General features: G+C 41.1%; 1 protein-coding gene across 1 annotated transcript in view; it reads right to left on the reverse strand.

The window, feature by feature from the left end:
- The window catches only part of LOC140536517 (F-BAR and double SH3 domains protein 2), a 29,095-nt gene that overhangs the window by 2,561 nt on the left and 6,966 nt on the right, over positions 1 to 19,568 (reverse strand). The window contains exons 4-19 of the mRNA XM_072658373.1: positions 13,319 to 13,395; positions 11,989 to 12,133; positions 11,627 to 11,760; positions 10,414 to 10,468; positions 10,176 to 10,304; positions 9,260 to 9,382; positions 8,425 to 8,520; positions 4,143 to 4,259; positions 3,698 to 3,796; positions 3,333 to 3,485; positions 3,071 to 3,202; positions 2,879 to 2,962; positions 2,323 to 2,539; positions 1,706 to 1,926; positions 701 to 920; positions 498 to 565 (exon numbers count right to left, since the gene is read on the reverse strand). Coding sequence (XP_072514474.1) covers positions 498 to 565; positions 701 to 920; positions 1,706 to 1,926; positions 2,323 to 2,539; positions 2,879 to 2,962; positions 3,071 to 3,202; positions 3,333 to 3,485; positions 3,698 to 3,796; positions 4,143 to 4,259; positions 8,425 to 8,520; positions 9,260 to 9,382; positions 10,176 to 10,304; positions 10,414 to 10,468; positions 11,627 to 11,760; positions 11,989 to 12,133; positions 13,319 to 13,395 — 2,070 coding nt within the window. The remainder of the gene's footprint in view (positions 1 to 497; positions 566 to 700; positions 921 to 1,705; positions 1,927 to 2,322; positions 2,540 to 2,878; positions 2,963 to 3,070; positions 3,203 to 3,332; positions 3,486 to 3,697; positions 3,797 to 4,142; positions 4,260 to 8,424; positions 8,521 to 9,259; positions 9,383 to 10,175; positions 10,305 to 10,413; positions 10,469 to 11,626; positions 11,761 to 11,988; positions 12,134 to 13,318; positions 13,396 to 19,568) is intronic.

The raw sequence follows: 19,568 nt of genomic DNA on the forward strand, positions 1-19,568 counted from the left end.
TGAGATCTAGGTATGTGTTCATAACAATTAAATAAAGGCGGCGATTATGGCTTCACATAATGATAGAGCACTATATAGAGATTACAGAGCAAATTGAGACGCAGCCTGGGTTTAATACTACTGGAGGCAGATCTAACCAAACCACAGACATCTGAAGCTTGTAAGACATTCAAGAATAATGATAATAACCACATTCTTACTTCTTGATTGTCCATGTGAGCAGCATAATCAGTCCATTTATTGATCTTGTGAATTAATACAGAGTTTAATTGCTGTACGGTGGTCACAATTTAGCAGTTTTATGAAAACATGAAGATTTTTTTATTAAAAACCTGATTGATCCATTGTAAAATCCTTAATACACACACTATTAAGGCTTTTACCATGGATTAATAATTCAAAAACAGCATGCCTGACAACACCTATTAAGCACTGCAGCGAGCACTGAGCACTGAGTGTGGCGTATTATTTGAGAGTTTTTATTTAAAAGTACTTACAGGTCTTAGTGTACCAGGCCCTCCATCTGCAGGATATTTGGGAGGCGGGGTGGAGTTATGAGAGTGGCCTATTCAAGAAAGTGAAGGTATATTTCAGTGCTTGATTCAATGCTTTACTATGTCTCTTAAATACAACAGGTGTCCATTCGGTACTATAAAGGACATACACTGAAGATAAACAACATTAGAGAAGTGAGTCTTACTGTGGCTGGAGGCTTTTGGGGGGCCCGGTGCTGGTCTGTGATAGCCGTTGAGGGAGCGTGGGCTCTGAAGAGGGGAGGCCGAGGCACTGGCCGGGGTGGAGAGGGGTGAGGCCAGTGTAGGGGTTGGTAGAGGACTGGAGATGGGGCTGCTGCAGGCCGTCGGCTGGTACTGGGTCATTGACAGAGGGCGGGGAGGGCGGCCCTGAGAGCTTGGAGACACCTGAACATGAGACACATTTGGTTAATATGGTTCACAAAGACATTCATTGTAAATTAGTCTATTAGGATGAACGTTAGATTAGTTTGGAGAGTGGAGTTCCTAACTGCAGTGTAAGCAATTAGACAGTGCTTGAGTTTTCGCTGCTTTAGCTCTCTACTCCAGCACATCAGATTTGAAATTAAATAGTTTTATTTTAATTTCTGAATAATTACACTTCGGTTGGGTTATAAATATTGTATAATGGCACCTTTTATTCTTAACATAAGTAAACAAACTAATATAATTAGCTTAATAAGGCAATTTAAAGCATTTTGTTGGAATTCCTTTGTAATTAACAGCTGCTTTGACCCAGGGCTGTAATGTCAAGTGCACAGTGTAATTTTAATCTTCACAGTTTGTGAGCTGTCGCAGTATTTTTAAACAGGTTAAAAATCTATGTGACCAATTCTGTAGTGTGAGAACCTCTACAACACGTAGTAGGAACAGCAGCAACCAGTATCTGCTGCAGTGATGGGACAAGGGAAAAAAGGAGAGGTAGAAACAACTACATCTAGAAAAGATATATAGACAAATACTGAACAAATCAGTTAGACGTATTCTTGGACTTCTCTATATGTGTCTGCTTAACCCATCAGTTTCATCTGGCTTCTTTAAAAATGCAGAACACAACATGCCCTGATTTAGTGTTTACATTTTCCATTCAGTTCAAATCCCCTGTAAAGTGTAGGGCCCAAACAACAAACACTATATCACCACCCATTTGTTTCATAGCCTATTTTACAGACCTGTGTTTCAATGCCCCTGTGATTGTCCTCGCCATTCGGTGCAGCCAGATCTTCCACCAATACAGCAGGGAAGACTCCAACACTGCCATTAAACTCGCCCTCCCAGAAGCCGTCGTCTTCCTGGTTGTCTTTGTTTAGAATGCGGATGATGGCTCCCTCAGGGAAGGAGAGCTCATCCTCAGTTTGAGCTTCATAATCATACAGTGCTTTTGCAAAGTTCACTGTTAGGGGTCAGAGAGGAGCAAGGGTGGTCAATTAGTGGCAATGCTTATCTACAACAGATTAAAAAAACTACAACAACTGTATTGTACATCTCCTGCATTACCACATGTAACCAGCAGGGGGAAGAAAAGAGCATTGTTGACCAGCAGGACATGTACAGACCCATCTCACTATGAGTTTGTGCAGGGTGTGTTCAACAAGTGCACTCTTTTCTGAGGTATGCAGGTTATGGGAAGCGTGTTGTACACGTGGTTCTTAAACTTTCAAGGTTTCGTTATGTTAGTACACGCAATACAATAGACTAATGAGTCATCTAATGGAGCGTAGAGGCCATGATCTAATCAATGTGTTGAGAAGGTTTGCATGTGCAGCTGCAGTGTTTACTAGCTGCTCACCGCTGTTGTCTCCGTTGGGGCTGGTTGGGGCTCCGTTGGGGCTGGTCTGTGCTTGCTCAGCGGCAGGCTCGGGCTCTTGCTCGGTGGAGTTACTGGAGGAATGGGAGCGGGTGTCCAAGGCTGCCAGGGACTGAAGCATGCTTAGTAGGCTGTTAGAGGAGGGCAGTTGCAGGTACTTTTCAGGCACATAGCCCACCTGACCCGCTCTGTTTCTGGCCTAAAGCAAAATACAGACAGAGTTTGATGTCAGGGTGCGATCAATTTTGTAATTGTTATACACAATACACTTTTATGAGTGTAAACAAACTGACCAACGTCAATTAGTGTAATTAGTTGTTGTTTAATTAATAAAGTGCAGCAGATTTTGATTAATAAACACTGTACTAATTGTGGGAGAGTTTTGGGTCAAAATATTGCAATAATTATCATATTAAAATGTCTAAATATCATGATATAATATTTTTACCATACTGTCCAACCCTAGTTTGACATCACTGAAGGGCTTATATGAATCAACCCCAAATTAAGGTGTGGACATATCTTATGTGCACTGTACCTTAACCCAGTCTTCCATATCACCATCATCTATAACTTCTAGAACTTCCTGCTCCTCAATAGTTAACTCGTCTGGCTGGGATGCCTGTTACATGCAAAAAAGAAATGGTTTTCAGTGACAGGATATTAGATGAGAGATTTCTCTGCTATGAGAATTCATGGTTTGTGCGCTGAAGTGAGAGTGAGAACAGACCTGGTATGAGTAAAGCACTTTGCAGGTGAGGGGGTAGTTCCTCAGGGTGCTAGATGGACTGGAGCTGCTGTCATCCAGTGTTTCCGTATCTTCTGTCTCCTCATCATCCTCTCTGTCCAGATCTGCTGTGCTCTAAAAGCAAACACACGTTCAAAATGGGCTTCAAAATATGAGATCCAAGGTGGTCTTATTTATTTACTATTGCTATTTACTATATATATGTGTGTTTTTTTTTTAAAAGGAAAAGTAAACTTCGACTTACAGAGAGGGAAGCATCGTGAGTAGTCAGTGTAGCCCATCTCTCGTTCTCCAGCTCCTCCATCACCTGGTTCATGGCGCTCTTCATCCAGGTGTCTACAGCCACGCCCACATCTCTTAGCAGGTTCAGACGAGCTTCAGCCTTTAGCTTCACTGTCTGCAGCAAGACCAACCTACCTTTGTTAGGCATATTCCTGCTTATGCAGAGAACACTTTTACAAGGTATCTAAATCACTGGCCAGAAGGGGGCGCCTGAAGCCTTCTAGTGTACAGTTTAACTAATATAAGAGCACCACCAAGAGGTGACATGACTCTTATCAGCCATTGTGCGCACACAAACACACACACATACACACACACACTTCTTACCTCAGCTTTACGAATGCTCTCCCTAGCTTCTTCCATCTTCAGCTCCAACTCACTGGAGTTCTGCTCCTGCTGAGGTGGTCCTTCGCAATCTGACAAGGTCTACATACACACAGCCACACAATAGTCAACAATAGAAGATGCCCTGCGTCTTAAAGCTGCATTATACTGTATAATGTATATTTTTGCCATAATTTAAATATAAATGTTGTTCTTGCCCAAATTTCAAGAAGAATAAACAAATGGAAATGCTAAAAAATGACTTGTAAACTATTTACAATCTACAGTTAAGTTCTTTCTTTAGTTAAGTGTAACAAATTGTAGACAGGCTGTTGTGATAGTGACGATATATATATATATATATATATATATATATATATATATATATAAGGAATGTTCAGTATATTTAGTATATATATGTCTATGCTATCTTATCGTACTGTCTTACCCGCTGATTATGGATAATGTTCTTGTGCTCCCGTGCGACGCGAGTGGCCCACTTTCTCGCCTCTTTATTCAGACTGTGCTCCTCTGCTGTGCCGCTATCTTTCTGTAGCTGCATGACCTGAGAAAGAGGAAAGAAATCTCTATTAGGGATACATATGAACTACCAACAATGGTTGAGAAAAACCCAGGTTATGGGTAATCTCTGGTTAAAGAAAACATGAAAAAACCGATATACATGCATCCACCATTTTTATACAATTTGAGTGTTCAATTCAAGTATTAGGACTGACACATCCACGATGCATTCAAAGTCTTATAGGCAGTCTAAGACACACCAACACTTATTTATTTACATTAATGAAAGTTGACCAGACTGAGGCCACATGACAAAGCAAATACATCATACCGGATGTCAAATGGGACAAAGTGCAAACTGTACTCTTACGATGTCACAAAGTACATTTTTATAGCTCACCTTTGCTATACAAGTTACTAAGATAATGTCACTGCTTGAGCAATATGACTAAGATGTAAGACTGGTTATCTCTAGCCAGTTACTGTAGTAGTACCATGGTGCAAATGAGGCTCTGCTATTCTACAATTTAAGCCAGGTCTACTACTAATGTCACTCTCAGTAAAGCATGTAATTCTGGCCTTTTTTCGTTTACATTTACATCGCTCGCACATTCTGATCCCAGATTTCAGTTCCATGACACACCGAAACCTGCCACCAACGTACAGTTAAATCTTAGAAATTATACAAACACACTTAAAAACACAGAAGAGAGTACATATGTACTGGAGCTTGCTTGTGGATAAATGTCTAAATATTGACTGACTAAATGGACTTTAGTGATGCAATCGGCTGAAGAATGGCACCATTGACACAGACTGGTTTATTTTGGGTGTGCGTGGTATGAAACAGTCCAGCCCCTGTTGACCAGAAACTGAATGTACCAGCTGTTTTTCTTCCAGGAAATGTTTTCAAGCCGTCTGATCTATGTAAGCCATATATCATTCACACCCATAGATGGCAACACAGTCTTTGCTTTCCTTGGTATATCCTATCCTTGGTGTAGCTGAATAATGAGAGTTCGTGGAAGTAATAAATGCTGCACCTCAAACACAGCTGTTCCTTCTTCCAAAAGAAAATCCAGCAGGACCAAAACAGAGCTGAAAACTGGGCCAACTTTTAAAACCTCCAAACTGTTATGTAACAGTCTTGACATTCAAAATTTGCATATACCCTCCCTCTTTTAAACCCTGTAGTTAAAACTGGCGAATAAGTAAAAAAACAAAGGCGACTTCGGTAGAATATGGTGCTGTTTATACTGGAGAGCAGCCCATCGCCTCCAGACTCTTGTAGTTATGGGAATACAGGTTGGTACAAGAACCAGACCTCATGACCAGTGCTTTTCCCATGCCAGTGTCCACAGAAGAAGAGCTCCAACTCGGCAGAAGGCGAAGTGAAAGTCGGAAAGGTCAACAGGGATTCATGCCAGGTAATTACCTTTAACCATCTCTTTTCTCCAATGTTGGCACCCTAGACAGCCTCAGCTGACACTGGAGCTAAAAACACTTTAGTAGGGAAAGCTACGGCTTATTTCTTATTAGTAAAACTCAAGTAAGCCAGACCCGGGAAGGTGGGACGGGGCAAGGCTAAAAACTAACATGGCTACAATCTCTTCAGCTTGCCAACAGCACATCTCGTTGAGAGGACACAACGGCAGGACAGCAGCACTATTCGGTAATAGTGTCAAAACTGCGCTATAATAGGTGGGTTCTGCAAGCCTGTTCTTGTAATGTAAACCAGCCAATAACAACAATGCTAATCTTTTTTTTTTTTTAACAAGCTCACTGGAAAAAGAAAATCAGCGTGTTTAATTGTGAGGCAAAATAACAGGGTGGTAAATAGGGTTGTTATGCCACATCTTTCCACCCCAAAAGTCACATACGTACTATTTCCAAACCCTGATCTTTCCTTTCAGACTTCTACTACAGTCTTAATACCTGTAAAACCCCCTTGCCCCCTCCTACTGTAATAGCAGATTTGGCTTAGGTTAGGAAGGTGCTACAGAGGTGCTGGGCAGGAGGGTGGATCCAAAGGGGAGGTGGTGTTGGTTCCTGCCTCAGCTGTTATGTGGCAAAAGGGGTGGAGGGACAAACTAGACTAGACTACACAACACACACTCTACCCAGCGCCCCCTCACAAAGCCCTCTTTTTACTGGTGCTCTGCCTGCAGCTCCACTCCTCTCCACTCAGGCCGTGCTTTTCCGGACTCTTCCGTCTAGCTGAAGGAAGCGCTGCATCACTAATGTTTTCATTAGGAACAGGGTGCCACTTGTTTGATTTTGAGGGCCAAAGAAAGGGGGTGTCTTTAAGCTTGAACAAATTATCCAGTGTTGGCCAGTTCTGAGGGCCACGTGGAGGGCTAGGCCTGGAGAGAGGGAGCGCAAAGGTGGACTAGGAGGGGAGAGAAGGCTAACTAATAGGTATTTCAGTGGATACTGGAGCCCAGATCAGGAATACTACTGTATTCCAACCTAACTTGCAACACATAGGTATAGAGCAAATATGTGGACCACCTGATGGTCCCTGAAGGTTTGAGATCCATAAACCACAGTCACAAACAACCACAGAGATGTTTAATCACCCATACACTTGTCAGATGATTAGATACACCTACTTTGTTCCTACATTCATTGATCAATAATCAGGTACATCTACAACATAGGCAGTAAGTGCACTTTGCACACCACGAAATGACCAGATGTTATTTTGGAGGTGGACCAACCTGAGCAGTGAACAGTGACACAACACCAAGAAAGTGTCATGATAGTATGTGAGGGCAGGCATGGCAGCATTGCTTTTCTTATGCTAAATAAGTGACATGAATAGTTTGTTCCTCTTTCTCCCTTTCCAAACATAATTGTCTTGTTTCATCAAACTGGTTCTTCTCACAATACCTTTAGATTAGGAGCTGTGGTTTAGTTATCTAGGCATCAAGTGAGAGATTAAGCTTAATTTAGTCAAGGATCCATTTTTTTGTTTCCTATGCCATCCTATGCACTCTCTAAAGTCTTCCAAGCCATCCTCTCTAATGTCTCTGTCAACACTACATTCAAATGCCTTAATGTTCTTCTTGTCCTGTTTTTTATTACCCATCTTTCACATTCATAAGGAATGTGTATAAAGTCTATAACCTGGACACTTGTGATGTTTGTTTGTAGAGACAAATCAATACATTCAGCACTTTCGTTTTTGTTCTAAGCACTGCTGTAGGTATAGCTAATAAACTGGCAACTGAGTTTATAGTGGGTCAGTGTTGTGATGCTAAGTGTTTCCCTTTGTAAGAAACTGAAGGCCAACTCATATTTCAAGACTGTGTATTAGTTTCCACAAAGGGATAGTCACATGAGAACACTGAATACATGGTGCCCAGTCTACCAGTAACATAGGCAAGTACATTCACTAAGCAATTTATTAGAAAGAACATAATATTGGGTAGGGTCCACTTTTGCTTGCCAAACAACACCAGGTCTTTCTCCACCAGCCTGGACTGTTGACACAAGGCAGGTTGGGCCAATGGATTCATGTTTCTGGCACCAAATTCTGATCCTAGCATATGTGTGAATCAAAATTCAACAGACCAGGCTATGGTTTTCCTGTTGCTGTCTTCAGCTGTCTAGCTTTGGTAAGCCTGTGCCTTAGCACTGCAGCCTCAGCTTTGTTTTCTTGGCTGATGTAGCTTCATCTTCCTCAAGGTTAGATGTGTGGGCATTCTGAGAAGCTTTCCTTCTCACCACAATCGTGTAATCGAGTGGTTATCTGAGTTACTGTAGACTTTCTGTCAGCTCCAACCAGACTAACCATTCTCTGTTGATCTCCCTCATCAACAAGACATTTCCCTGCAGAACTGCAGCTCACTGGATGCATTTTTCTTTACTGTACCCCTCTGAATAAACTCTAGAGACTGCTGTGCTGAAAATCCCAGGAGATTAGCATTTTTAGTAATACTCAAACCAACCCAGCTTGGCATCAACAGTCAGCACACTCTCAAAATCACTATGATCATATTTTGCTCCACTCTGATGTTAATACTACTCGAGGCTTCTGACCCGTATCTGCATGATTTTATGCATTGTACAGCCACACAAATGGCTGATTAGATAATTGAATGAATCAGTGGGTGTACAGGTCTTTCGAATAAATTCCTCTGTGAGCGTATACAAGTGTATTGTCGCTGTTATTTTTAACAGAGCACTGAAAGAGAGAAACTTACTGAGTCATTTTCACAGGGCTGGAACTGGAAGAGGGAACCTTTCTGTAATACAGGGTTCTCCTGAATAAAGAGCTCCTGGTGAAAATCTTGCATTACCTAGAGGACACAACATATGCATACACTTGTAAATGCATTAAAGAAGACAAGAAAACAATACTCTATGTTAAGCTAATGCTTTGGTGATTAGTTGCAGTTGAGGACCAGAATAGCAAGAACTGGGGATTATCTTTGACCAGGCCAACAGTGCTCAGTGAGTAAGAGGACCTATGTGTGTCTTTGAAACCTGACTCTGTGTGAACACACACCACAGAGAAGACACAGCAGATCCACTACAGAGTCACGCTGAGATGAGTGGAAACAGTCTAAGGGTTGTCATGTTACATAAACGCAAGACTGGCTCCCAATCAGAACAGCTCCAATAAGGCTAAGTGTGTGAGTTCAACCTCTTGATCAATGGGTTCTAGTAGAATGCAGCTTGCAATTATAGGAAGTATGACCTTATCACACTTCAGTGTTGGTGATTAGACAGATCCACAGATAAAGTATTAATGTAATTCTACTGATATATACTTTTTACAGTGATATAAAATAAAATAGGTTTGAAGACCATCCTTTAACCTGTAACTCTATTTTAATACTCTTTGCAAATACAATAATTCACAGCCTACTTAAGACCTCATGTAACAGCCTGATTCAGGACACCAGTGCGTAGTCACTGGGATTTGATCTGCCTGCTCTTTACTGCCAGATCAAATTCCCAGCAGTACCCGTGAGGCCGCAGTGCCGGCTGTATTTTTCCAAGGTGTGTGCGCGCATGACAGCATGTTCCACTTACTCCGGTGGACTTCTCCAGCAGGAAGTTAAAGGTGTCCTGAACGGTGTGGGATGCCTCCAGCTCTGCCTGGCACAGTGAAACCAGATAGCCCTTCATGTGATCATACACACTGCCGTCCAGAATCTGGGGATGAAAACACACAGTCAGTGCTGAATGAGTACACAAAGGGCTCCAGCTGCGTCGTGCCAAAACACTGAGTAATCATTCTGCACTGCAAGTAAAATCTTGACAGACAGCACAGAGTTTAACCCTATCAGAACTAGCATCTCTGCGTCGGTACTTTAGTGGAATTTCCATCAGTTTGGTGTGAAATGCTCCATTCTAGAGAGACGTACCGAGTCACAATTGGTCACAGTGGTGGTGAAAGGATCCAGACATCTGAAGATTGCCTCAAAAAGTTTTTCAAGAGCTTTGAGGTAAGGTTTTACCACTATTTTACCATCATCAATATTATAAATAAACTCAGGAGACATGTTTGTTTTGTAGACATAATGACTCCCGGTTCATATCACCACTGCTGTAATTTACATTTTACAACTGAACTATGCTGAAACTCTTTTACTTTACATTTAAATTTTACTTTAAGAAACTTTGTTCTGTTCAACTAATACAAATCTGTCACTACAGTAGTTACGTGGTATCATACGTGGTCTCATAAATTAAATATAAAAATTAATGGAATGTACACTAAAAGGCAGATGTGCAGCCCTTTTACCTAAAAATCAAAGGATTAGTGATATTCTCATGGATCTGACCCACGTGAATGCCTCACACACGCAGTCCTTGAATAAGGCTTATCACGCGTCTTCTCTTTCAGTTACTTCAGTTTTTTCTGCTGTTTTTCCACATGTTGCTTTCTGTGTTTGTTGTGACACTACCCTGCCCTGGCCAGAAGTAAATAAGGGCCCGGTGTTACCTTAATGCAGCTGATCAGATCCGTCTCATAGTAACGGCCTTGGTGGGCGTTGGCTGCTGCCAGGGTGAGCAGGTAATCGTTTCTGGCATGGGTGGCTTTGGAGTTACATTCATTCCTCTTGGCTTTCAACTAGAGAGAAAAGGATGCCAGTTCACGTGTGGTTCAATTTCACGCAACAATCTACAGAAACGTGGAAATATTAGCAAATTAACTAATTTATTGCGATTCTTTCACTCACCTTCACGCTGGCTCTTTTTAAACTGGATCGAGACTGAAACAGACTGAGTTTTGACCTTTGGACATCGGGAAAGAAGAAACAGAACACTGGTTACACTCTGTTTAAGCACTCCATCACAAATGCAAGATGTGCAGATCCACCTCTACTCTACCACCATAGCACTGCACTCTTTCTGTAGGTGTGACTCTCCCATTTCTAACCGAACAACAACAGAGCACTGTTATCCCCTCCCTTGCTCCTCTCAAGAGAACTTCAAAGAGGTGGAACAGCTCTGCTCAGCTCAGTGACTCAGATTCAGATTTATGACTTAATTCAATACTTTTGCTAAAGCATGTTAATGAAGAATAGATCAACAAAGAAATGATGGTCATTGCTTAGCCATGATTTGCTATGGCCATTTTTACTAACACAATAAACAAAACATGAAAACTCATGAGCATTCTTGTGCATTCTGGTGAACTCTGAGGCTAAGACACAGTGCCACTTCGCATTGGAGTTATTTGCATTCAACAACATTCACTCAACATCTATGTACATTTCAGTTGTGTCCTTGTAATCATGTCTCATTGTCTCAATCATGTCTCAGACCCCATATCTGTTATAATTAAAGGCCAGTCTAAAAACATTACCCATCATTTGTTCTCTACTGGCTCTAATTGCACACAGTGCTTGGACTTTTGATGATTGCCACATAAGATATAATTTGAAGGCCCACACTCAATTCTCCTAGCAATTACAAAAGCCCATAGAAATCTACATGTTCTACATCAATTTCAGACAAACTGATTGACAAAAGAGATATTAGCTGGTTGTCTTGGTTAAATACAATTTATTTATTAACACTAATTATACAAAAATAAATGAGACTTCAATGCTTTTAAATACGGTACATTATGTTAGTTCTGATTGGCCTCTAAATTAAATACTATATCTATGGGTTTACTGACAATATGAGGAGGACTTCTCAGTTAAAGGTCTGTGCTGCCAGCAGACCTTCTCCAAAACCAAAAACTTCATATTGATCACTGGAAATGGGGACCTCAAGGCCAATAAAATTGCCTAGCAGCATGCCTTTTCAGCATATGCATGACTGGCAATAAGCAACAGGGGCAATTATATTTCATTGAAGAGAAAGAAATGCTGCTGGAGTTCGAAACCCATCAAAAAAATGGGGTGAATAATAGAAAGGATGATCAGAACTCAGAAAACATACTTAGCCTCCATGTCTGCTTTCTCCCTCACAGCCTGGGCCATCTGCTCTGTTTCTTGGTATTTCTTCCTGGACTTGGTCAGGTCCTTCACCGTGTCCTGTAGCTCAGCTTGAAGCCGTGTTAGTTGCTCAATAGACTGAATGAAAAAAGAAGTGCGGTTAGTGTTTATAGGTTAAAAATCTTTTATGAGCATAGAACAATGACCTAAATGTGTATAATGTTTACAAATAATCATACTGGTCTTCAACTGTTTACTGTATTTTGGAATATACAGTCTCTCAACATACAAAATAATCTCAATGTAAGCTTCTTTACTACAGCATCTTCTGGTTCACTGATGAAGTTCCTTAACTGAGGCACATACCTTCTTTAGTTGCTGCTCTTTGTGGACCCGAAAGGTTTTGATTGGCTCGGAGACTTGGCTCCTGTAGCTGTCGCAGCCACTGATCCGAGACTGGGTCACTTTCACAACACCCTCCAAATACGCCTTCCATACCGTGCAAACGTTCCTGCACACATACACACATGCATGCTTAACTAATGTGCTGCAGTCGCTGTTTGAGTCAGAACTTTGGGGAAATGCATACTGAAGCATTAAAGGAAAACAGGAAAAAACAGGGATGCACCCATATGGGAATTCTAGACTGACACAGATATCGATTTTTTTCATGTACAGTGGTAAATTAGGTTTATTAGCAAAATGAACAAACATTCAGCAGCAAACATCAAACCAGAACCATTTAAATATCTCAACACAACTAACAGAACAAGTGCTTTCTCCACATCCAACCGCTTCATGTCAAGCGTCTTTAGAGCTCAGTAAATCACCCTTTTGCCAGACACCAGCTTCTGGTAGCTGGGTTTGCCGCTGCAACTGCCTTCTTCAAATCCAACCACAGACGTTCTATGTGGTTCAAAACAGGCAACTGTGACGGGCACTCCAGAATCCTCCAGGACTTCTTCTGAAACAGAGCCTTGGTGGACTTTGAGGTATACTGGAGGTAAGATTCCTCAGAAACGTTGCCAGAAGCTGGTGTCTAGCTATGTGTCACATTTGCAGCTGGTCATAACAGCAGAGGGGTGATCTACTGGGCTCTACGGACGCTTGTCATGAAGGGATAGCAAACTTTTGAGACTGTAGAGAAAGCAGCACTCTGTTAGTTGTGTTGAGATATTTTAATTGGTCTTGTTATTGGACTGGTTCATTGCAAACAGCTGAAAGTTTGTATATTTTGCAATAAAACAAAATTGCAGTAAGTTAGTCATTTCAATAGCAGCTATATGTATCTACCGATTCTAATGCTGATACCAAAACTAAATCCATCTAGATTAGCAACATGGAGAAAAGTAAAGGGAAAAAAGGCAGTAAAATATAATAAATTAGAGATATTTTAGCATAATAGACCAGCATTGTCCAACCATTTACCCTTTCACAATAACTGCACCATCAAATACTGTTTAGAGTTATAGATCAAATCTACTCTTTAATACTGATTTGTCTTTAACTGTCTGCTGATACAGATACGGATCCGATACCAGTGTGCACCCCTGAAAAGAACAGTCAATGTCTTTATTCTAAATTGGTGCAATCCATTTTATTATTTTATCCATTTAAATCACGTAAATTAAATGCACAACTTTATCAGTAGACTCCAGTGACTTTCATACGCTTGTTTCACTGAACCTTCTCTTACCTGTAGTCTTTCTGCTCCTCTGATTGGACCCCAGGCCAGTCTCTCTTCAGATACTGAGAGGCCAGCTTCTGTAGCGCCTGTACAGAGGAGGAAAAAGGTTTTAAGCATTATTTAAATCATTTTACTTTTAGTCATCTTTAATTCTGTGTCAGAAAAGGTATTTGATATAAAAAGCATATGATGCAAAGCATTCAATGCAGAGCCAAAAGGTCTCAGATATTTAAGTCTGTTTGTGTAAAAGGCAGCTATTTTGACCACCTCCCATCCCGCCCAGATCACATTAAAGCTCTAGCAGTTGGGCTGAAATAGCACTGCAGGGTAAACGGTGAAAAAGTAAAAATAACATTGGCAGCGATGCGAGAGCAATAATATTTTAGATTTATTCTCTGTGGTTTGTGAACCCTGTGGAGGTTCAGCAAAGGCAGAAGTCACAGAGGACTGTATATACATATGCACTGCATACAAGGTTTTACAGCCAGGAAAAGAAGCAAGGGCAGTGATTTGGTTTGCAAAGGAAATTGCAATCATTCTTGTTATGCAAATTGTACATATGCTGGCAATAAAATATATCTTAATATGCTGCATTTAGGGAGGATATGGAATTACTGATGTATATTACTAAATTACTGAGACAAAGCAAATAATTGCAATTAATCTATCAGTCAAATTATTCACAGTTATAATTTTGGACATTGTAATGGTGCCTGCATAAATCATGAATCTCTGTGGAGAAAAGACCTTCCATTTACTGCAAACGCCTTTGCATTGGCTAAACAAATTCAGGTCGCTGCTGGCAGTAATTAAATTTTCTCTGCTACTGATACACCAACAGAACTGAACTTCTACAGGTAACCGAGCTTCCAGAACCCTATGAAGAAGCACAGGGGTGGGCAAACATGACAGCAATGTGTAGATTTGCTTTTCTTGCTTTTTTGCTTTGCATTGTTTGTGTTTCTTGCCACTAACAAATTTAGAAGTGGCCTCAGATTTATGTTTTTTTATTTTTTATTAAACGAAATATTACACACAAGTTGAATTCATATGCATTCCAAAATATCCACTATTGATAACCAAACAGAGACTCTAAGCCACCCTCCTGCCCCAGATACAGAGCCTGATTGGTCAGACATGGGACTCAAATTGTATTTAAGGGTTTTGTTAACTGTTAACTTCTGTTAAATCTAAGTAAGATGAGCTTTAATACATGACGACGATATTGAACAGAATATACCTATTCTGCACCGGAGACTTAGTCTAACAGTGTTTGGTTGGACTGTACCCTGTAATAATATACTTATAAAAAAGATTCATGTAATTGATTTTAATTGACATTAATTAAGAGTTTAGCAGAAGAAATGATTTTGAGAAGGATGTGTTGTACTGGCATGAATGCCGTTTTCCTGACAGGCAGACACAAGTTCTGTCGTTACCAGAAGTAACTAATTTGGAAACATAATCTTCAAAAGCAGAGCCACAGGTTTTGACATGTGCGTTGTTACAGACCAGTGATCTTCCTAATGATACCAAAAACAAAAACACAGACGGAGATGATCACATTATAAAACGTATTATAATGTGATACCAAGTGCTTAGCAAAGGGCCTCCCTGGATCACATCAAAAAGCCTTGAGCGCCCATGACCCTATGAGCACTTTTGGTAGGTCCTGACCACTGCACACCCGGAGCACGCTATAAGGCGTGCCGTTTTGAAGCGGCTTAAAATCAGTTGTCAAATTGATCCTTAGTGATCCTCAGATGCTTGCCCATTTTTCTTTCTAAAATGAGACTGAGTGTATGTGTGTGATTAGACCATTTGTAGATGCACATTTTCATAATCAAGTAAGCTGACATTAAAATCAATTTAATATTCTAAGGCAGTATTTTTGCCCAATTTCCCCAATTGCCCCCATTAGCCTGTAGGCTTCACAGTGCAGGGAAGGACAGGGAAGAGGCTCTGCTATCTGCATTCCTCTCTGAATAAAGAGAACAGTGTGCCCTGATCCAGTTCCAGACTTTGAATGAGCCTCAGGCCCGGGGTCAGAGCCAGGCCCGGACGCCACAAGCTGGCATTGTGAGCTAGGACTCTGCCAGTCCACCAGTCTCATCTCAATAGCCCATAGGAGGGAAAAGGACGAGGAAGAGAGAGACTCCTCTACTCGCAGGCCATTTACAACACCCAGGCCCGCGCAGGTGGTGGATCTGGAGGGTCTTAATTCAAATGAGGGGACACTGGAGTCTCTTATGTGCTTCCCCTTTCACAAAAGCATGTTTCCAGCTGCCGAACGATGACACCTGGACCTGGAAGCAGAGTCTGCATTGTGCACGTGCTGTGCATCAATTATTTCCAGAAATTTCCAGAATTACCCTACGTATACTTTAAACGAACAGTTGATGCACATACGCTATATGTCCAAATGTTTGTGGACAGCTCTTCTAATTAATGCATTCAGCAAGTTTAAGTTGAAACCATTGCTGCATGGGCTAGAGGGGTATAAATCCCCCCAACATTGAGCTGTGGAGCAGTGAAACAGGTGTCCCAATACTTTTGTCTGTAAAGTGTAGCTGACGTATGCTGGAGAAATCATTAAAAAAGCTAAATGACTGGGTTTGAGCAGTGGGATGAACAGTTCAACAGTGAGATAAACAGGAACGATACATCCAATTTCCAGCTCCACATGGTAACTTGCATTAATTAAAGGATCTGCTATAACACCTTGGTACTAGATACCACAGACACCACCTTCAGAGGTGTTGTAGAGGGAGCTGTTTTGGCAGCACATTGGAAAAACAACAGTATATTAAGCGTGTGGTAGCAAAGTGGTAAGCTCCCGCACTATGTATAGTCCTTCACACTATTACTACACTGGACTGAACCGCGTTCAAGGTCTTGTTGTTGTAATCAGCAGGTTGCAGCACGAGCCAGTGCTGATATGGAAGATGCAGGTAATAAAATAATTAACTGCTTGTCACGGCTCAAAGGGCAAGGCTGAGGGGAAAAAGGAAGTGAGGCTAGACTGAATCAGCAAGGGTACTTTGCCTGTGTGTGTGTGTGTGTGTGTACTAACAATCGTGGGCTTAATTCTTGGAAATTTAAATGCACAAATTGCCACGTCACATAATAGATTGTTACCCAAGTATTATAATAAATGACGAATACAGTAAACCAACCGCCATCTGATTAGATTATCTGGCCAGACAGGAATTTGTGATAGCATTTCTAGGATAACATTAGATAATGTAACAGTCTGCTTCATAATCCCCCCCCCCCCCCCCCCCCCATTTACACCTGGTCACTGAATGTGATTAGTATCTGGATTGTATCCTGATAAAATTTAACCCACAAGCTTTTACACTAGGTCGTCAACTGCGTTTCTGGTTAGTTAGACTGAAATCCGACAGCAGTGTGGGGCAGAATATGCAAATAAAATAGTGTTCCTAACTAAATGTTTGGTAGGTATATGCTTTTTTATGTATATATGCTAAATATAATTCATTTCTAATGAAATAAATCAATACATAAAGAAAATGTCAAGTTTTTTTACATTAATGGCATTTAGCAGACACTCTTATCCAAAGCGACTTACAAAAGTGCTTCACTGTTTACCCCCTTAACCATAAAATACCCTTAGCCAGTTTGTATAGGATCCAAAAGATACCTCTAAGCTCAGATGCCACTAAATACAAAAGTCAGTATGAGACCACAATTTTCCTGATGTGCAAGTGTGTGTTTTTTTGTGTTTTGGCTATTTAGCCAAAGGGCTACTGTGTCAAACCTGGGGCTGGGAAGCGCAATTTACCCTCTTAATGTGACATTTTGTCAATCTACATGGTACTCTGGTGTTTCATGTGTAAGATAATTCTTCACGTGACTTACAATAACAATCATTTTTGTGCAGCTTTAATGGCCATCTAAAAGAAGGTGTTTCAACAGATATAGTGATATCCCGACTTTGCCCTGAGATAAGGTGGCACCACTACAGCCAGAAACAATTAAAAAGTACAACACGCTTCAGAATCGAATGAAAAATTCAACATGTGCTTGAATGAACCAAAACAGAGAGCACATTTGGACAAACGCTTCTGTTTGTTTCGAATCAGCAAAGCATGAAAGATGGAACCCATCAAACACGAACAGGCCCAGACTGGGTAACTATTATGCCAATTAATTGACTGAGCAACGGGCCGACATAAGAAGGTCCAAGCCTAGGACCACTCGTTATACTCCTACTATGGGTACAAACACATCTTATAATCCTTTTGGACAGGCTGATCTTTGTTGCAGCCCTTCTGCTTGAACTGAAAGGCTAGTCTTTAGCTATTACTGGAGCAGACCTGTGCGGTTTCTAAAATTAGTTTACATTTACAACAATGGCATTTAGCTGACGCTCTTATCCAGAGCAACTTACAAGGTTATTGGTATTACAGAGGTGGGCCAATGTAGCTTTAGGAGTCTTGCCCAAGGACTCTTATTGGCATAGCACTGCATAGTCACCCAGTCCAGGAATCAAACCTCAGTCTCCCACATGGTGGTACGTGGTAGCTCAGTGGCAGGTAGTGGTGTTATCTGTTGCGCCACACCAACCAGCTTTGTTGCTCATTTAATTTGCCCTTTAAACTCTAAAGGCCTGTACGTGGGCCCATATACAGGAGGCCAAATTAGTGCAAAATTTGCATACACGTTTTAGAGTTTCGACCCTAAAAAAGTGATAAATTACATAAAATCCATTGACAATTAAGACAAAAGCTGGGTATTGAAACTAATCTGCATCAGTTTCTTCATCCATACTTGAATAACTTCTATTACAGCCTGTTTTAATACGAGAGTGTGACCTTACTGGACTATCAAATCTGCTTAATGTTCACTCTGACGATCACAGAGCCTGTTTGTTACATAGGTTGCTGTACTGTTCAACTGTCAAGTCACAAAGGCATTCACATCCAAGGTCTTTTTCCTTCCTTTTCATCCTCTCAATCAATCACTCTTATTCTAGTGCCTCCTTGTAATGCAGACTCAGCATTTTCAACAGGATGACATGGCTCTACAAGCGCCTGCATTCTGTCCCTGTGCGGTTAAAACAACAGGATTTCAGACTTTCCTGTGTTTTTTTTGTGTTTGTGTGTATTGTGTATCTGTTTTAGTGGACCACAGAACTAAGTGGTTTCTCTCAAGCCCCACACAATCAAACCTCGGGACATTTCCACTTACAAAGCTAAACTAAACTAACTGTAAAAACAAAGCGGCCTGCTGTGCCGGCCACAATCTAGACGTCACTGTATTGAATTCTGTTCAGACATGAGCCTCTTGGTAATTACCTCGAAATTGTGGGTCTCATGCAGGTAAATTGTGTCTGACAGGTGAAGTAAATAGCACTGGTTATTATCTGGTTAAAATGGCACCTGTCAGCAAATATACACATTCTTGAAGTCGATGTGTTGGAAGCAGGAAAAATGGTCAAACATGATGTGAGGTTGTGATGGCAAGACGTTCCTGGTATGCAGTGGTCAGTACTTACCACTACCAACAGTGGTCCAAGGAAGGTCAGTCAGTGAACCAGCAAGACTCACTGATGCTCATGGAGACCCCACCTTACAACTTACAGGACTTAAAGGATCTGCTGCCAGATACAATGAAGCACACCTTCAAATGTCTTGTGGAGGCCATGCCTTAAGGGTTTACAGCTGCATGAGAAGGTCCTACATAATACTGATATTATAATATGTTATGGATAATCTGTGTATTTGTCCAGTTATAGAGGTCATGTCTCATTTCTAGACCAGCTGGAGAAGGTCTGAATTAAACCTGGCACTGAGCTATGAAACACCAGCCTCAGGAAGAGTGTGCAGGGTCTCTGCAAAAGCCTGAGCTGTTCACTTAGCAGACGTACGTTCCACAGATATAGCAAACCAGGACAAAGTCACTGCTGAGACGGGAGAAGGGTTACACAATCCAGCTTCAAACTCAAAACATCTCAGTGGTATCCATTCATAGCTGACCGCAGTCAATAAATCCAATATGTATGCAGAAACGTTCCCAAAAGAAAAACAATTTGAGATGTCCAGCTCTTTTCTATTAAGCAAAATATGCACATTTCGTAACCATTTTTTTTTCAGTATCACTGTCGACAGTGGCGACTGAATGCCTCCTTTAACCTCACAACCTTTAAGCACATTCCACTGTGAGGCTGATAGAATGACATCATGACATTACATCACCTTTTTTCTAGAAAAGAGAAACCTATTTAACGTGTGAG

Source organism: Salminus brasiliensis, chromosome 16 (assembly GCF_030463535.1).
Source record: "Salminus brasiliensis chromosome 16, fSalBra1.hap2, whole genome shotgun sequence".
Lineage (NCBI taxonomy): Eukaryota > Metazoa > Chordata > Actinopteri > Characiformes > Bryconidae > Salminus > Salminus brasiliensis.